Source organism: Acinonyx jubatus, chromosome B2 (genome assembly GCF_027475565.1).
Source record: "Acinonyx jubatus isolate Ajub_Pintada_27869175 chromosome B2, VMU_Ajub_asm_v1.0, whole genome shotgun sequence".
Lineage (NCBI taxonomy): Eukaryota > Metazoa > Chordata > Mammalia > Carnivora > Felidae > Acinonyx > Acinonyx jubatus.
Genome location: NC_069385.1, coordinates 147,679,035 through 147,693,758, shown reverse-complemented (window position 1 = coordinate 147,693,758; position 14,724 = coordinate 147,679,035). Strand labels below are relative to the sequence as shown.

At 47.7% G+C, this 14,724-nt stretch overlaps 1 protein-coding gene across 1 annotated transcript; it reads left to right on the top strand.

Moving 5' to 3' along the window:
* The first annotated feature begins 2,904 nt into the window (after window positions 1-2,904).
* ZKSCAN4 (zinc finger with KRAB and SCAN domains 4) lies at window positions 2,905-10,373 on the top strand. The gene is made up of 5 exons (XM_027053029.2): window positions 2,905-3,700; window positions 5,411-5,558; window positions 6,617-6,699; window positions 7,703-7,826; window positions 8,733-10,373. Exons 1-5 carry the CDS (start codon window positions 3,275-3,277, stop codon window positions 9,593-9,595), a joined length of 1,644 nt encoding a protein of 547 aa, XP_026908830.2. The 5' UTR covers window positions 2,905-3,274; the 3' UTR covers window positions 9,596-10,373.
* Window positions 10,374-14,724: the final 4,351 nt, after the last annotated feature.

Sequence of the window (14,724 nt, the reverse complement as noted above, 5' to 3'; positions counted from 1 at the left end):
TGAGCAGAGGAGGGACTGAGAGAGAGAGAGAGAGACAGAATCCAAAGGAGGCGCCAGGCTGTCAGCACAGAGCCTGACACGGGGCTTAAATTCTCTAACTGTGAGATCATGACCTGATCTGAAGTTGGACACTTAACTGACTGAGCCACCCAGGCACCCTAAGAGTAAAAAAATTTTCTTTGAGGAATAATATTTTGCTAAATTACAGTTCTACCATTGTAGAGTGAAAGCAGCTATAGAAAATATGTAAATGAACATGAATGTGTTCTAATAAAACTTATAGACACTGAAATTTGAATTTCTTTAATTTTCACATATCACAAACTTTTATTCTTCTTCTGATTTTTCCCCTATAATTTAAAAATATAAAATTTCTTGCTAAGGCCATACAAAAACAGGCAGGGGAACACTTTGGTCTGTAGGCAGTAGTTTGTTGACCTCTGATTTAGTAGAGAAAGCAGTGGTGTAAAAAATATGACAATAGGAATAAAAATAAATGCCTACCATAACTTTTCGTGGTGAGAGTCTCTTATTTTCTGAATTTTACTTATAGATGAGCAAATATCCATTCAGATAGAGCACAGAAATGTATTGAAAGATCTTTCTCAAAATTTTTTTACATAAATTTCCCCCAAATATTAAAAAAAACTTTCAAACCTACAGAAAAGTTAAACACCGGCATATCCTTTACCTAGATTCACTAATTGTTAAGATTGTGTTTCTTACTCACTGAAAGTTAGACATTATGATGCTTCACCCGTAAATACTCCACTAATCAATGTCTAAGAAGGACATTCTCCTTCACAACCACAATGCCATCATTATTCTAAAGAACTTTAATATTATCATTAAATATTAGGTAGTGTTATCTAATATGCAGGATATGTTCAAAATTCCTCAATTGTTCCAATAATGTCTTTAAATTTTTTTGATGTTTATTTATTTTTGACAGAAAGAGAGCCAACAGAGCACAAATGGGGGAGGGCACAGAGTCTGAGACACAGAATCCAAAGCAGGCTCCAGCCCCACTGTGGGGCTTCAACCCACAAACCGGGAGATCATAACCTGAGCCGAAGTGAGATGCTTAACCGACCAAGCCACCCAGGCACCCCTCAATAACGTCTTTAAAATGGGATTAAAATTCAGTCAAGTTTCCTTAAATGCATTTGATTGTGATTACTTATTAGTCTGTTTAATCTAGAATAGTTTCTCTACCTACACTTCTACATCCACTTTTTAAATATTACTTGACACAGTTTTGCTGAGTCCAGGGTGATTGTTGTTGTAAAATGTCCGACAGTTTGAATTTATCTGATAATGTCCTCATGATTAGATTTAGGGTAATTCTGTTTGGCAGATCACAGGGGTGGAATATAATTCTTATGGTATCTCAGCAGTAACCATATAACATTAGTTTGTCACAATCTATACTTATTACTAAGAAATTCCTAACACACAAGTTATATAGAACCCTGAGGACAAGCTGGAATTAAACATCCCTCCAAATTACATTTGCTTATGGCCTTTACAAATATGTGGGTCACCTTTACTCACCAAGCAACAAAAGCAGTCGTTCACTAATGACACTTACGTGACCTGACAGTCCCCTCCAGCTGCTCATATTTGCACTTCCACACAGTGCTCTGATTTACATTTTACAGTGTTTTTACAGGAGTTATCTCATGGATATGCTCCAGATTACTGAAATGTATGTTGGGAAGAGGAAACAAACACTTGTATTATGACTACAACCTATGCTTCTTACCCTGATAAAGGCAGGAGCAATGGGACTAAATGAAGAACAGCTGACCCTTGAACAACATGGGTTTGAACTGCAGGGGTCCGCTCGTACACGGCTTTTTTAAGAGCTGACAGCAAAAGGCATAAGGCATTTTATGCCTATTTCAAATGCGCACCCCAGTCTACACAGGAACCAATGTAAGACTGGAGAAGCGGTTGCACCTGCCGCCCTTGAGTACCAGGGGCCCCGGGGTGAGCAGCTGCCAGACCCTAGGACTGGGCAGGGGGGGAGGTAGCTGAGTGTGCCCACCGGGTAATCATGCCCAGGCCAGGAGATTAATAGAAGAGATAGACTGAGGAATTAAAACTCAGGAAGGTACTACCATGATATTTTTCCACTTAAAAAACATCTACCAAACTTACATTCTGAGTAGAAAGCAGACTCACTGACATCTCAGTCCAGCAAGATAACTGCTGTGACTTCTGGCTTAAAATCTAGCCTCCTTTGGCTCTAAGGAATTCAGGGCTTCCTACCGTTTTAGGGTAGGCCTAGCTGATTACAGGTTAGCCATTACCCTAAGAGCTTTACATAAAAAACCTCACCCACTGCTCACATCCCTATCTACTATTACTATCCTCAGTTATAGATTCAGAAAGTCAGGCACAGAGAGGTAATATAGTTAACTGCGGTCATTCAGCTAGTAAACGGCAAATAAAGCCAGGATTAGGAGCCCAGGTAATGTGGCTTGAGAGTGTGTAGCTTTCACTGTGCTAGAGTGTGAATGGGAACTGGAAGGAACAAGAAGAGAGCGACAGGAGTGAACAGGGTCCCCTGGCCAAAGACACGGGAGTGGCTGGAAGCAGGGAGCAGCACAAGCCTGGCTGCCCGAGGGGAGGCCACAGAAAATGTCAAGTGGTAACTGGTGGGGGCCGTTGGGGATCTCGGGTTGCTTTTGCAGGAAGGATCCCAGTGGCGCTGGTGGCGGTTCACGCGGACAAGGTGTTAAGGATGCATGGAAGTGAGGACGAAGTCAGAGGCGGGGAGGGCCTTCCCGCCGGCGGGCCTCGCAGGAGAGGCGGAGCTGGTCAGGCGCAGGTGCAGCCGCTGCTCTCCCAGCCTGGCCCAGTGACGTCCGCGGCCGCGGGGGAAGGCCTCAGGCCAGAACTCTGAGGGCCCAGCGGGCCCGCGTTCGCTGCAACGTGAGACGTCGGCTTCAGCCAAGCATGAGCCACAGCCCCCCGTCCTCTCTCGCGGTCTCGCCGGCGGCGGCCCGAGAGCCGAAGGGTTAACGGGCCGCCACCAAGAGACGCGTCCTAGAGGGCCCAGGAAGTGGCTCGGCCCGGCTTCCGGCCCCGCGCTCCGGCTCTCCCGTGCCGAGGGCGCCCGCGGATTCCGGCCGGCGGTGTGGAGACTGGCTGCGGGGCCCGGGGCGGGCGCGGAGGACGGCTCCGGCCGCGGGAGGCCGAGGGAGCGACTTACGCACCAGAGGAACCGCCCCGAGAGGCGCAGCCGTCCGCCAGCGCCAGGTCCGGGATGGCCGGGGAGTCGAAGGCGAGCGCGACCTTGGATGCCGGCACTGCAGAGGAGCGGCCGGGGTTGCTGACGGGCATCCTGACCGTGAAGGTGGAGGAGGAGGAGGAGGACGTCCCCACGGCCGCGCCCGGCAGCCCGGGCCCCGGCCCCGAGCGCTCGCGCCGGCGCTTCCGGGGCTTCCGCTACCCTGAGGCCGAGGGGCCCCGCGAGGCGCTGCGCCGGCTCCGCGAGCTGTGCCGCCAGTGGCTGAGCCCGGATATACACACCAAGGAGCAGATCCTGGAGCTGCTGGTGCTGGAGCAGTTCCTGACCATCCTGCCCGCGGAGCTCCAGGCCTGGGTGCGGGGACAGCACCCGGAGAGCGGGGACGAGGTGGTGGTGCTCCTGGAGCACCTGCAGAGACAGCTGGAGGCGCGGACACCGCAGGTAGAGGTCCCGAGCCCGGTTTCTAACCCAAGTCTTGGGGCCGAGGGCGGGGCGTGCCGTCAACATCCGAACTTCTCTCTCTCTCTCTCTCTCTCTCTCTCTCTCTCTCTGCCACTCGGGTGGAGTCCCTGGGCCCCTCCTCGTAACAGAAGTTTTAGATACATGAAGGATCACAGAAGAACTCGATTATGTTGAAATACAGCCAGCAATGCATTAAACAAATGAGTGACAACGTTATGCGTGCGCTTTTTAAAATTGTTGCACTAATCAGTAAGACCTGGGCACAGGCCCAATAGCCCGGGTGCAGTTTCAAAGTCGTTAGAAGCATGAGTGACTTTGACACTGTTCGTTGTGCCGTAATGTGGTGTGAAAACATCTGCAATTTTTCTTTTTAAAAAATTTTAAGTGTTTATTTTTGAGAGAGACAGAGCATGAGCGGGGAAGGGGCAGAGAGAGAGAGAGGGAGACACAGAATCCAAAGCAGCCTCCATCCAGGCTCTAAGGTGTCAGAACAGAGCCCGATGCGGGGCTCGAACTGGGCCACCCAGGCGCCCCAAAACATCTGCAATTTCTATTGGTGGCAAAGTGCGGTGGCTTATGCCATACGATCGCTGCTTCAATTTCTAATAGAAGGAAAGGCCACGTTCCCTCAGAGGCTGGTAACAATAAAACTACTCCTTTCCTATTCCAAGTTCATGGACCACATGGGAGGAGTCCAAGGACCCCAGGCTAGAGAACACCCCTGGTGGAAAACAGGTTGATCTCCCCACCTCTTCTTGCTTTGCCAGTCTGTTCTAAGGTGGTGTCCTCTGTGCACCAGTTAATGTTCCTTCAGGGGCCTGCAGCCAGAGCCTCCTAACCACTGACCAGGAGATCCGGGTCTGCACTGGGGCCCACTGCCCGGGAGCCCTTCACAGTGAAGGCGTTTCAAGTCTCTTAGCTTCAGCCTCCTCAGTCATTACGGAAGATGTGGGGAGTTCTGCGCTGCACGTGAGAAAGTAACTTGACAAGTGCAATTTGCCCATAAATGCATGGAAGCCACCTTTTTTTTTTTTTTAATTTTTTTTTCAACGTTTATTTATTTTTGGGACAGAGAGAGACAGAGCATGAACGGGGGAGGGGCAGAGAGAGAGGGAGACACAGAATCGGAAACAGGCTCCAGGCTCCGAGCCATCAGCCCAGAGCCCGACGCGGAGCTCAAACTCACGGACCGCGAGATCGTGACCTGGAAGCCACCTTTTAGTGGGGATAGACCGTGTGTCCTGCGTTAGGTGATTTCACATTCTGTGATCTTTCTTGGTTCTCAAAACCAATAACAAAACCCTATAAACGAGAAATTATTACCCTCACTTGTCAGATAAGATAGGAGTATTTTGAGAGCCAGCACCGGTTCCCAAAAGTCTTTGTAAAAGCACAACGTATACAACGTGGGAGCACCTGGTAATGGCAAAGAGCACGGGCTCTGGGGTCCCTCTGCCTGAGCGCCCGTCCTAGCACCGCCACTTATTACCTGGGTGACCTTGGGAAAACTTACACTCTGTGTGCCTTCGCTTCCTCATCGGTGGAACGATCACGGTAACGGTACCCACCCCAAGGTTGTTGTCTGTGTTACCTGAGTTAATCTTTTTCGTGCCCCTGGAAACTGTGAGGCACATGGGAAGTGCTCCAGAAATGTCTGACAAATAATGAAAAGGAATGAATAACCCCTAGGTCCCAGGTGGTGACCAGGGCCAAGAGCTTGTCTGTTGCGAGATGGCAGCACTGACACCTTCCCGCGGATCACGGAGTGCCCAGTTCCAGCCGGTGAGGGCTCTGCTCAAGCATGAATCTCTGGGATCACGGGCCTTACCAGGCACAGGTGAGTGTTCTCTTCTGGGCGCGTGAACCTGCAGACTTCGTCCAGCTTCACTGACGATCATCTGATAGGGGCGCTGACCGCCACGTTATTTGGCCATCACTGACGGACTCTACTTTGAGACTGAAAGGGAAATTTCAAACGGTGGTTTGGAAAGAATCGGTTCCCCATTCATTTAACACGTAATTATGCCTCCTACGTGGTAGCCAGTGTGGTTGGTGCTGAGGACCGGCCGCTGGTGAGACAGAGTCCTTCCTGGTGGCACTGGGGTTTACATTCGAGTGGGGAAGACAGCACATGCACACGACAGTACAGCTTCCAGTAGTGGTAAGTGCCAAGAAGAAAACGAACAGACTCTGTAAAGCCCGTCGGAAATCCCACAGACTACAGGACTACCGCGGATTAGAGTATAAATGTCTCAACCCTGGGTCTCTTATGAAAATAGCAGGATTTACTCCACAGGACTGGCTGTATGTCCTGCGGTGTCTTCTCACGTGCCCTGAACGTGTCCCAAGACACACAGCACTGAGACGCCGGCCAACACGCAGTCCTGACTTCCAACACAGGCTCTAGCTAAACCAGCTGTTTTGTGCCCCATGTAAAGTTTGCCTCCTCCAGGGAGACCGCGGGTTCTTCTGGACGCTGAGCAAGTTCTGTACAAGCAGATGCCCATTTCTGCCTTCTGGTTCCAGCTTTATTTTGACTCTAGTTCTTCCAAACCAAAGCAGAAAGCCCTTACTGTCCCCTAAAGGCATTTGAACCGAAATCTTACTTTTCTCCCCTTCGCAAGCAAAACCCAGAGCATCTTCAGATGAAAAGCTTGTTTTATGTGGTTTAAACTCACCATCCCTTCCAAGGATCCTGCCGTTTTTGCATACATTTTGTGTGTCGGCAGAGCACAGCACAGGTCTCTAGGCCCCGGGACTGGAGCGGGTAGGGATCGGGCCTTTGGGAAGGCACACGCTGTACGAAGTTCCAGGCCCAGTGTTTGAGCTTGGATTCCGAAGGCCAGGGAGGCTGAGTGCCAGGGACGTCTCATCCAGAGCTTCTTTCCTTCCTAGTTCTCCAGGGTCCTGGGCTTGCCCCGGGAGGGCGCTGCAGAGGAGACGCAGTGGTGGCGGCCAGGCTGCCCCCAGAGCCCCAGGTGAGCCGGAGCCCCTCCCTGCCCTTCGCTACCGGGGTGCATCCTGGGAGGGTCGCCCCCTCCCCGTCTACATCCTCCAGCCAAACGCCAGATGGGATGTCAACTTTCTCGTGTATGCTAGTGTCGTCTGTCGCTGTCTGACTTCCTGGTGCCTAGTTGGGAGCCTCGTCCTATTTCATGACTAGCTTGGGTGCTGTTTCCCAGACCCCTACTCCGTGTCCTTGGCCAGCCCCTTCTTCAGTGGGATCTTCTTCATCAGTAAGGGTGATCCTGCAAAAGCAAACTGAAGCTTTTGTTGCGACGGTGCTTTTGTCCCGAAGGTTTTCTTTTGCTTTCCTGCCCTGTTACCGGGGGGTAACCACGTGGTCCCTAAGCTTGCCGGGACGGATACGGCATGCCCACGTGTCTCAACTAGTCACACGACCGCAACAGTCTGTACTTAAACTGGATTGAACTTCTTACCCGGTCCTTCACGCCCTGGAGGCTCTGTGGTGTCCACTGGCTTCCCTGACTTTCCTCACTTCAGACCCACGTTTCAGTGTATCTGAATAACTGTTAATACAAATCAGCCACATCACTAGCGGGGGTCAGTTCCGGTCCTTGCAGTGGCGTGGCCTTCGTTTTCCAAATCTCTTTACCTTCTACCCTGGTGTCCGGATTATTTGCGTGGCAACCAGGGTGTCCGGCTTATTTGTGTGGAGACGCGGGCGTCCGGAGTATTTGTGTGGAGACACGGGCGTCCGGCGTATTTGTTTGGAGACAGTGGTGTCTGGAGCACTGGTGTGGAGACACCTGTCCTCACGTGCTGTCACTCTACTTCCGCAGTGGTTTTGTTGATGAAGCCGTCACTTAAGACCGGGAGAAGTAGCGTTAGGTGCCGCGCTGGCTTGGTCTGCGGAGCCTTCAGGGACTGTCCCCTCACCGCCTGAGCCCCTCTGCGCAGCACCCGGCTCCGGGAGGGACTCTGGGTAAGAGGAACTAGGAGGCCCGTGTGCCGTTTCAGGGCTTGCTGAAAACGGAAGACGTGGCCCTGGCTTCCTCCTCTGGCTGGGCGCAGCTCGATTCCTCTCGGGGGAGCTTCCACGGAGATGAAGGGCGGGAGAACCCCGGCGGCCTGACCTCCCCGGGTAAGACTGACGGGGCTGGTTTGTCGTAGGCTTTCGTGGCTTCCTTTGTCGGTTAGAACCTACTGGGCTGTAAGACGCTGTCTGAATTCTGTCTGCGTTCAGAGCCACCGTTTCTGAACCCAGCTACTAACCACGTGCGTGACCCGATCTTTAACCCTCCCGGCCCGGCTCCCTTCCCTTTCCTGCCGCGTCCTGGCCGGGTTAAGTGGGACACGGCAGGTAGAGCCCCAAGCACAGTCCTGGCTCATAGTAGGGCTGTCACCGTTGGTCCCCTCTCTGTTGCTAGTTCCGACACAGGACGAGAGCTGGGGTGTCCTCAGGAAATGGGCCGTGGGACTGTAGGGCGAGAGCGAGAAGTGAGCTAGAGATCGGGGTGCAGGACACACGGGACAGCCTGACCCGTCTGAGTCGAGCAGCTCGACCATGGTGCCGCAGGAGCTCTGGCTCAGATCTGTCAGCACCGAAGCCCGTCGTGTCGGGGCCCCTGTCTTCGTCTGGGATAAGAGCCAAGGACCGTCCCAGACTGACGATCGCTTTCTACGTGCCTGCTCTCCTTGTGTCGCACGGAACACTTCCAAGTCCTCACGCGTGCCTGCTTACCGCTGCCATCTGCCCGCCCTCCTCGAGTCCAACCCCAGTGCAGGGCCCTGCCTTCGTCCTCAGGACTTCGAGCCTCTGCGAGTGTCCCCAGCACGGGCCTTCCCACCCTCCTCCACCCCCCATCACCCTGCTTCCAATGACCCCAGGCCCGTTCTCAGTCTCCTTCCTCCCCAGCACCCGTTCTCCCCTTCGTCCCCATCCTCGTTCTTGTACGGAAACCCTCATCCCCGCGTATGTGGAACTGTCGTCACAGCTTTCCTGCGTGGCAGGGCATCACTGACCACGTGTGGCCACTTGTTCTTTCAGGTGGTGAAACAGAGGCCGAGATCCGGGCCCTGCCTGTGGACGAGGTCCGGCCAGTACAAGAGGCTGGGGGAATACCACGCCCCCTGCGTGAAGACACTGCCCAGATTCCTGAAGGCACCGAAGCTGGCGAACAGGAGGGCAGGTTCCCGAGAAAGCAGAACACTGCCACAGGAAGTAGGCGGCACTACTGTCATGAATGTGGGAAGAGTTTTGCTCAGAGTTCAGGCCTGACTAAACACAGGAGAATCCACACCGGGGAGAAACCCTATGAATGTGAAGACTGTGGCAAGACCTTCATCGGGAGCTCTGCCCTCGTCATCCATCAGAGAGTCCACACTGGGGAGAAACCCTATGAGTGTGAGGAGTGTGGCAAGGTGTTCAGTCACAGCTCAAACCTCATCAAACACCAGAGAACCCACACTGGGGAGAAGCCCTACGAGTGTGAGGAGTGTGGGAAAACCTTCAGCCAGAGTTGCAGCCTCCTTGAACATCACAAAATCCACACAGGGGAGAAGCCGTACCAGTGCAACATGTGTGGCAAAGCTTTTAGGCGGAATTCACATCTCCTCAGACACCAGAGGATCCACGGCGATAAAAATGTGCAGGATCGTGAATGTGCAGAGACCTGGGAGAGTCAGGGGAGGGTGGAAAGCCGGTGGGAAAACGTTGAGGCTTCCGCATCTTACCCATGTAACGAGTGTGACAGGAGTTTCACTCGGAGTAGAAGCCTTATCGAACATCAGAAAATCCACACTGGTGAGAAACCCTATCAGTGTGACACATGTGGGAAAGGCTTCACCCGAACTTCATACCTTGTTCAACACCGGAGGAGCCATGTTGGAAAGAAAGTTCTATCACAGTGAGCCACGTCATACATGCCAGATTTGTTCATTCCTCACAGAGCTGGGCTGAGGCTTTACTGACCGCTACATGCCATCTTGTGTTAGAAGGCCGAGTCTGGAGGGTTGCATTGTCTTCTACATTCTAGAAGGTGGCTGGGAAACAGCTTGTTTGATAGGAGGCTCTGGGAGAGTTGTCTGGCAGAGGTAGGACATGAAATGATTGTTCTCACCTACTGGACTGAAATGGGCCTCCAGACTGGCTGACCACCTCCAGCCAGCACTTGATGACGTCTCGTGGCGAGATGGCTCTGATGTGGGGGCTGCTGCTCTGACCATTTTGCCTATAACGAATGTTTCACCATTTGGTCAGATCTGTGCCATATTATACTCCCCACTGTGCCTTGTGTGTAGGTGCTATAAACATGTATTTAGTACACCAGTGAGGTGACCTCCATAACTCTGAAAATCTGATGTGGTCTAGATTTCTGAGGACTTTCTAAGGCTATTTGTGTTTGTGTCTAATTCTCTGAGGTTCTAGATTCTGGGTCAGTCTAATGTATTTATTACCAAATACATAGGGTTGTCAGATCTGGGGTGGGAGAATCCATATTTCTTCACCAGCATAGTACTTGTAAGAATGCCTTAAGCAGCTTCTAATTAGATTTGTGAGATTGCTCCATCCATGTAACTCCATTCTTTGGTCCATATTATATTTGTTCACATTAATTTTGCTCCTTTTATGGGATAAACCTTTCACGTTCTGGTAAATAAATGAATTGATCAAGTCAGATCAAAATGATGATGAATTTTGATAGAAATCCTGTGATGTTGAACAGCTTGTTTCTCACCTCTTAGTTATCTTGGGCCTAACAAAGTGCTAAGACAGCACCTGTATGCCTCTCTCCCAATTCAGAGCCAAGTTGCACCACAGCTTATACCAGCTAAGCTTCCTCCAAGTTAGAGGAGTCATGCCAGATATTTATAACAAATTTCACTCATGTTTTCAGAACTGGTGTGTTGGTTGGGGATAGGAAGATAGGGTCAGAGGCAGCCAATGAGGATGGGAACCCAAGTGTAGACAGAGAAAATGTATCTGTTCAGAATCACATTGGGAATCCTACTCCGCAATATCCAAAGTATCAACATGTGAAGCCACAATAAGAATTTTGTGATATCTCTTGTTTTCACCCAAATCACCTTCTACAGAGTTCTTCAAAGACTTAACATCTTCCTGATGCCACCAGCATCCGGCTTTTCCAAGCTGTGCCAAAAATGGTTTCCATTTCTCATGGATCTCAGACCATGTTTTGTTGAGTCACCAACATGGTATTCTCTGGGTTCGTGCTCTGAAGCACCGCAAACTGACTAGAGATGCTGCAGACCGTGGGGCTCTCCCTGTATCACTTCTCTGAAGTCTTTCATTGTCTTCATTTCTGCTCATTGGAGTCTAATTTAGAACTTCTGTAGCTTTCCAAAATTCTATGGACTTTCTCCATTTAATCTGTTTTAGCCTTTTAAAATTTCCTTAAATTAACCTTTTGTTACTTTTGCAAAGCTAGCCATTTCCTTGTCTCTATTTTTTCTAAATTTTTCCTAATAGCCTTGATCTTAAACACTGTTCATTTTCCTTTGGTATTTATTTATGTCATGGAGATAAATGTGTGTGAAAGCTTTTGACAAACTAGACAGCGTACATGTGTAAGTCATAGAGATTGACAAGGGACCACTGTGCCTCCTTTCGTTCTTTCCCCTCCTTCCCAGCCTAAAATATTTTTCTGTGGAAGAGGACATATTGTAGAAAAATACTTTCAAGTGCCTACTGTGTCCAATAATAAATAAAGCACATGCATACATACATGCATACCTAGGCTTAGGGTTTCAGTATACTAAAGTTGATAAGACATGTACATAAATTAGTGCCATGAGAAATGCCTTGTGAATGGTGAGCTGAAGGGTGTGGAATCTCAGGAAAAGGTTTCTTCTGGCTGTGAGCTGTTATTATCACATGGATAGGGTAATGTTTGACAGAGCTAGAAAGACTGAGTTTGTCAGATTTAGTAAATAGGGCAAGTTTAAAGTAGGTACATTGTAGGGGTCTTCACTGCCAGAGCAAGGAGCTTAACTTTTATTCAGTTAAGTACCAGAGAGCCACTGACGTGATCAAGATATTATCTGTCTGGCAGTATTGTGTAATTTCAACTGAAAAAATTACCTTGTTGATAGTCTTTTGGACACCTTGCTTTGTATAAAGCAAAGGTATGTTTATAAAGTGAATTATAAAGTGGCTTCAACACTAGCCTATTGAAAAAAGGTGGTCAAAAAATTATTTATAGATGAAATTAGATCCAGTAAAATACGTTGCTTAGTTAAGCTATAACCAATATTTAAAGTAGAATAAAATGCTACTTTTTGTGCTTTTTAAAATTGTTTTTATGAATTTTAGTGTCGACTGGTCAGCCATTCTACTTAATTCCTCCATCTGCTGCAATGCAGTCTTCCATTTTCTTTTTTCTCCCTTTGCATGAGTTAAGGGGCTGGTTAAGACATATTTTTTTCCGCTTGGGTAGAATGAATAGTTATTATGAAAAGAGCTTTTGATGAATAGCCCTCCTGGACATGTTCTTAATTTTGGTAAAGAAGCATATAACCCTATGAAATATTATTTCTCTGCTTTCTCCTTTAGAAGGAAAAAAGGTGCAGCTTACCCACGGGGTTGTGAGGATCACCTATACAAACAAGTGCTCGGAGGTTGTAGTTCCGGGTGGTTCCATAGGAGACTTTGAACTCACCTGTTCCCACACATTGAGTCCAGCTACAAGGGAACAATTTCCTCTTAAAAAACAAAGGCTGGCTTAGTGACAACTACACATGGGCAAACCAGAAGAAAAACATGTTGAAGCACATAGAAGAGTCTGGGACGGAATCCCCTCATAAAGCCCACTCCTGGCACAGTGACGTACAACTGGGAAGGAACTCAAAACCTGGAGCTTCTTTGTGAGGAGCACTGGGCTCAAACTCACATTAGGCATAACAACTTTTAAGACATACACTTGAGAGACAACTCCCCAAAACATACATCTGAAAACCGACGGGCCTGTGTTCCAAGACCCACAAGACTAAAGTGATCTGAGAAACTGCTCTTCTAGGACTCACGTGCTCAGACTCACCCATCCAAGGGCCCAGAGGCAGCTGATAGCACCCAGATTGAAAGTGAAGGAGACTCACTTGCTTATATTAAAACATTGGCCACAGGGGCAATCATCTAACTCGATACATATCTAGGAGCCTGCTGGAACATTCCAGAGAGGGAAACAGGCACCATCTTTGTATTCTTCCTTAACTGTGCTTCAGAGCACAGTATCTCTCATAAGGGAGCTTTTACATGCATCTGGTATCCTGATTTTTGTGGCTGCCACTCAGGGGATTCCTTTGGATCACCTGTCTCTGGACGCCAGGGAGCTTACATTCCTGGTCTCATGGGACTGTAATATTTGGTGTCACCCAAAAAGGAGCTCATACCCAGTCTGGTGCCCCAATTTGTATGGCTACAAGAAAAGAAGAAAGAAACAGAGGAACCACAAAAACAGCCAGAAAACAATAAAATGGCAATAAGCATATACCTATCCATAATTACCTTAAGTCCATGTAAACGGACTAAATTCTCCAATCAAAAGACATAGAGTGGCTGAACAGATAAAAAGACAATACCTATCTGTATACTGACTACAAGATACTCACTATAGATGTAAGGACACACAAAACTGAAAGTTAAGGGATGGAAAAACATTTCATGCAAATGGAAATCAAAAGAAAGTTGGAGTAGTTATACTTCTAGCAGATAAAATAGACTTTACAACAAAGACTAATAAGAGATAAAGAGGGGCATTACATAATGATAAAAGGGTCAGTCCAACAAGAAGATGTAACACTAAATATTTAGGCAACCAGCATAGGAGCACCGAAGTATATAAAGCAAATATTAACAGGAATAAAGGGAGAAATAGTAGTGCAATAATAGTAGGGACTTAGATTGATGGACAGATCATCCAGAAAGAAAATAAGGAAACACCGACCTGATAGGAAATGTTAGACCAGACAGAGTTAACAGATATTTACAGAACATTCCATCCTAAGGCAACAGAGTACACATTCTTCTGAAGAACACATGGAACATTTTCCAAGATAGATCATATGTCACAAAACAAGTCTTAACAAATTTAAAATGACTGAATCATGTATCTTCCAACCACACTAGTATGAAATTAATTACATGAATAAAACTGAAAAATTCATTAATCTGTGGAGATTAAACAACATGCTACTGAACAACTAATGGGTCAAGGAAGAAATCAAAGGAAATATCAAAAGATAGTTGAAACAAATGAAAATAGAAATGTAACATACTATAATTGAGGTAATGCAGCAAAAAGCAGTTCCAAGAAGTTCATAGTGATAAGTGCCTACCTGAAAAAACAAAAAGTGTCAAACAATCTAACTTTACACATCAAGAAACTAGAAAAAGAACAAATGAAGCCCAAAGTCAGTAGAGGAAAATAATAAAGATTACAGCAGAAATAAATGAAATAGAGACTAAAAAGATAGAAAGAAAATCAATGAAACTAAAAGCTCTTTCTTTGAAAAGATAAACTTGACAAACATTTGGTTACACTTACCCAAAAAGAGAGAGAGGACTCAAAAAATCAGAAAATGAAAGAGATGTTACAACTGATACCACAGATATACAAAGGATCCTAAGATACTGCTATGAACAGTTATACGCCAACAACTTGGACAACCTAGAAGGAACGGGTAAATTCCTAGAAACATATAACCTACCAAGACTGAATCCTGATGAAATAGAAAATCTGAACAGAACAGTTACTATGAAGGAGATTGAGTCAGTAATCAAAAACTTCCCAACAAACTAAAAGTCCAAGGCCAGATGGCTTTACTGGGGAATTCTACCAAATATTCAAAGAAGAATAACAATCTTAAATTCTTTCAGAAAAGAAAAGGGGAAGGAACTTGACACTCCTTTTATGAAGTCAGCATTACCCTAACATCAAAACCAGACAAAGATGGCATAATAAAAGAAAATCACAGGCCAATATCCCTATTGACTATAAATGCAAAAATCCTCAAACAAAATA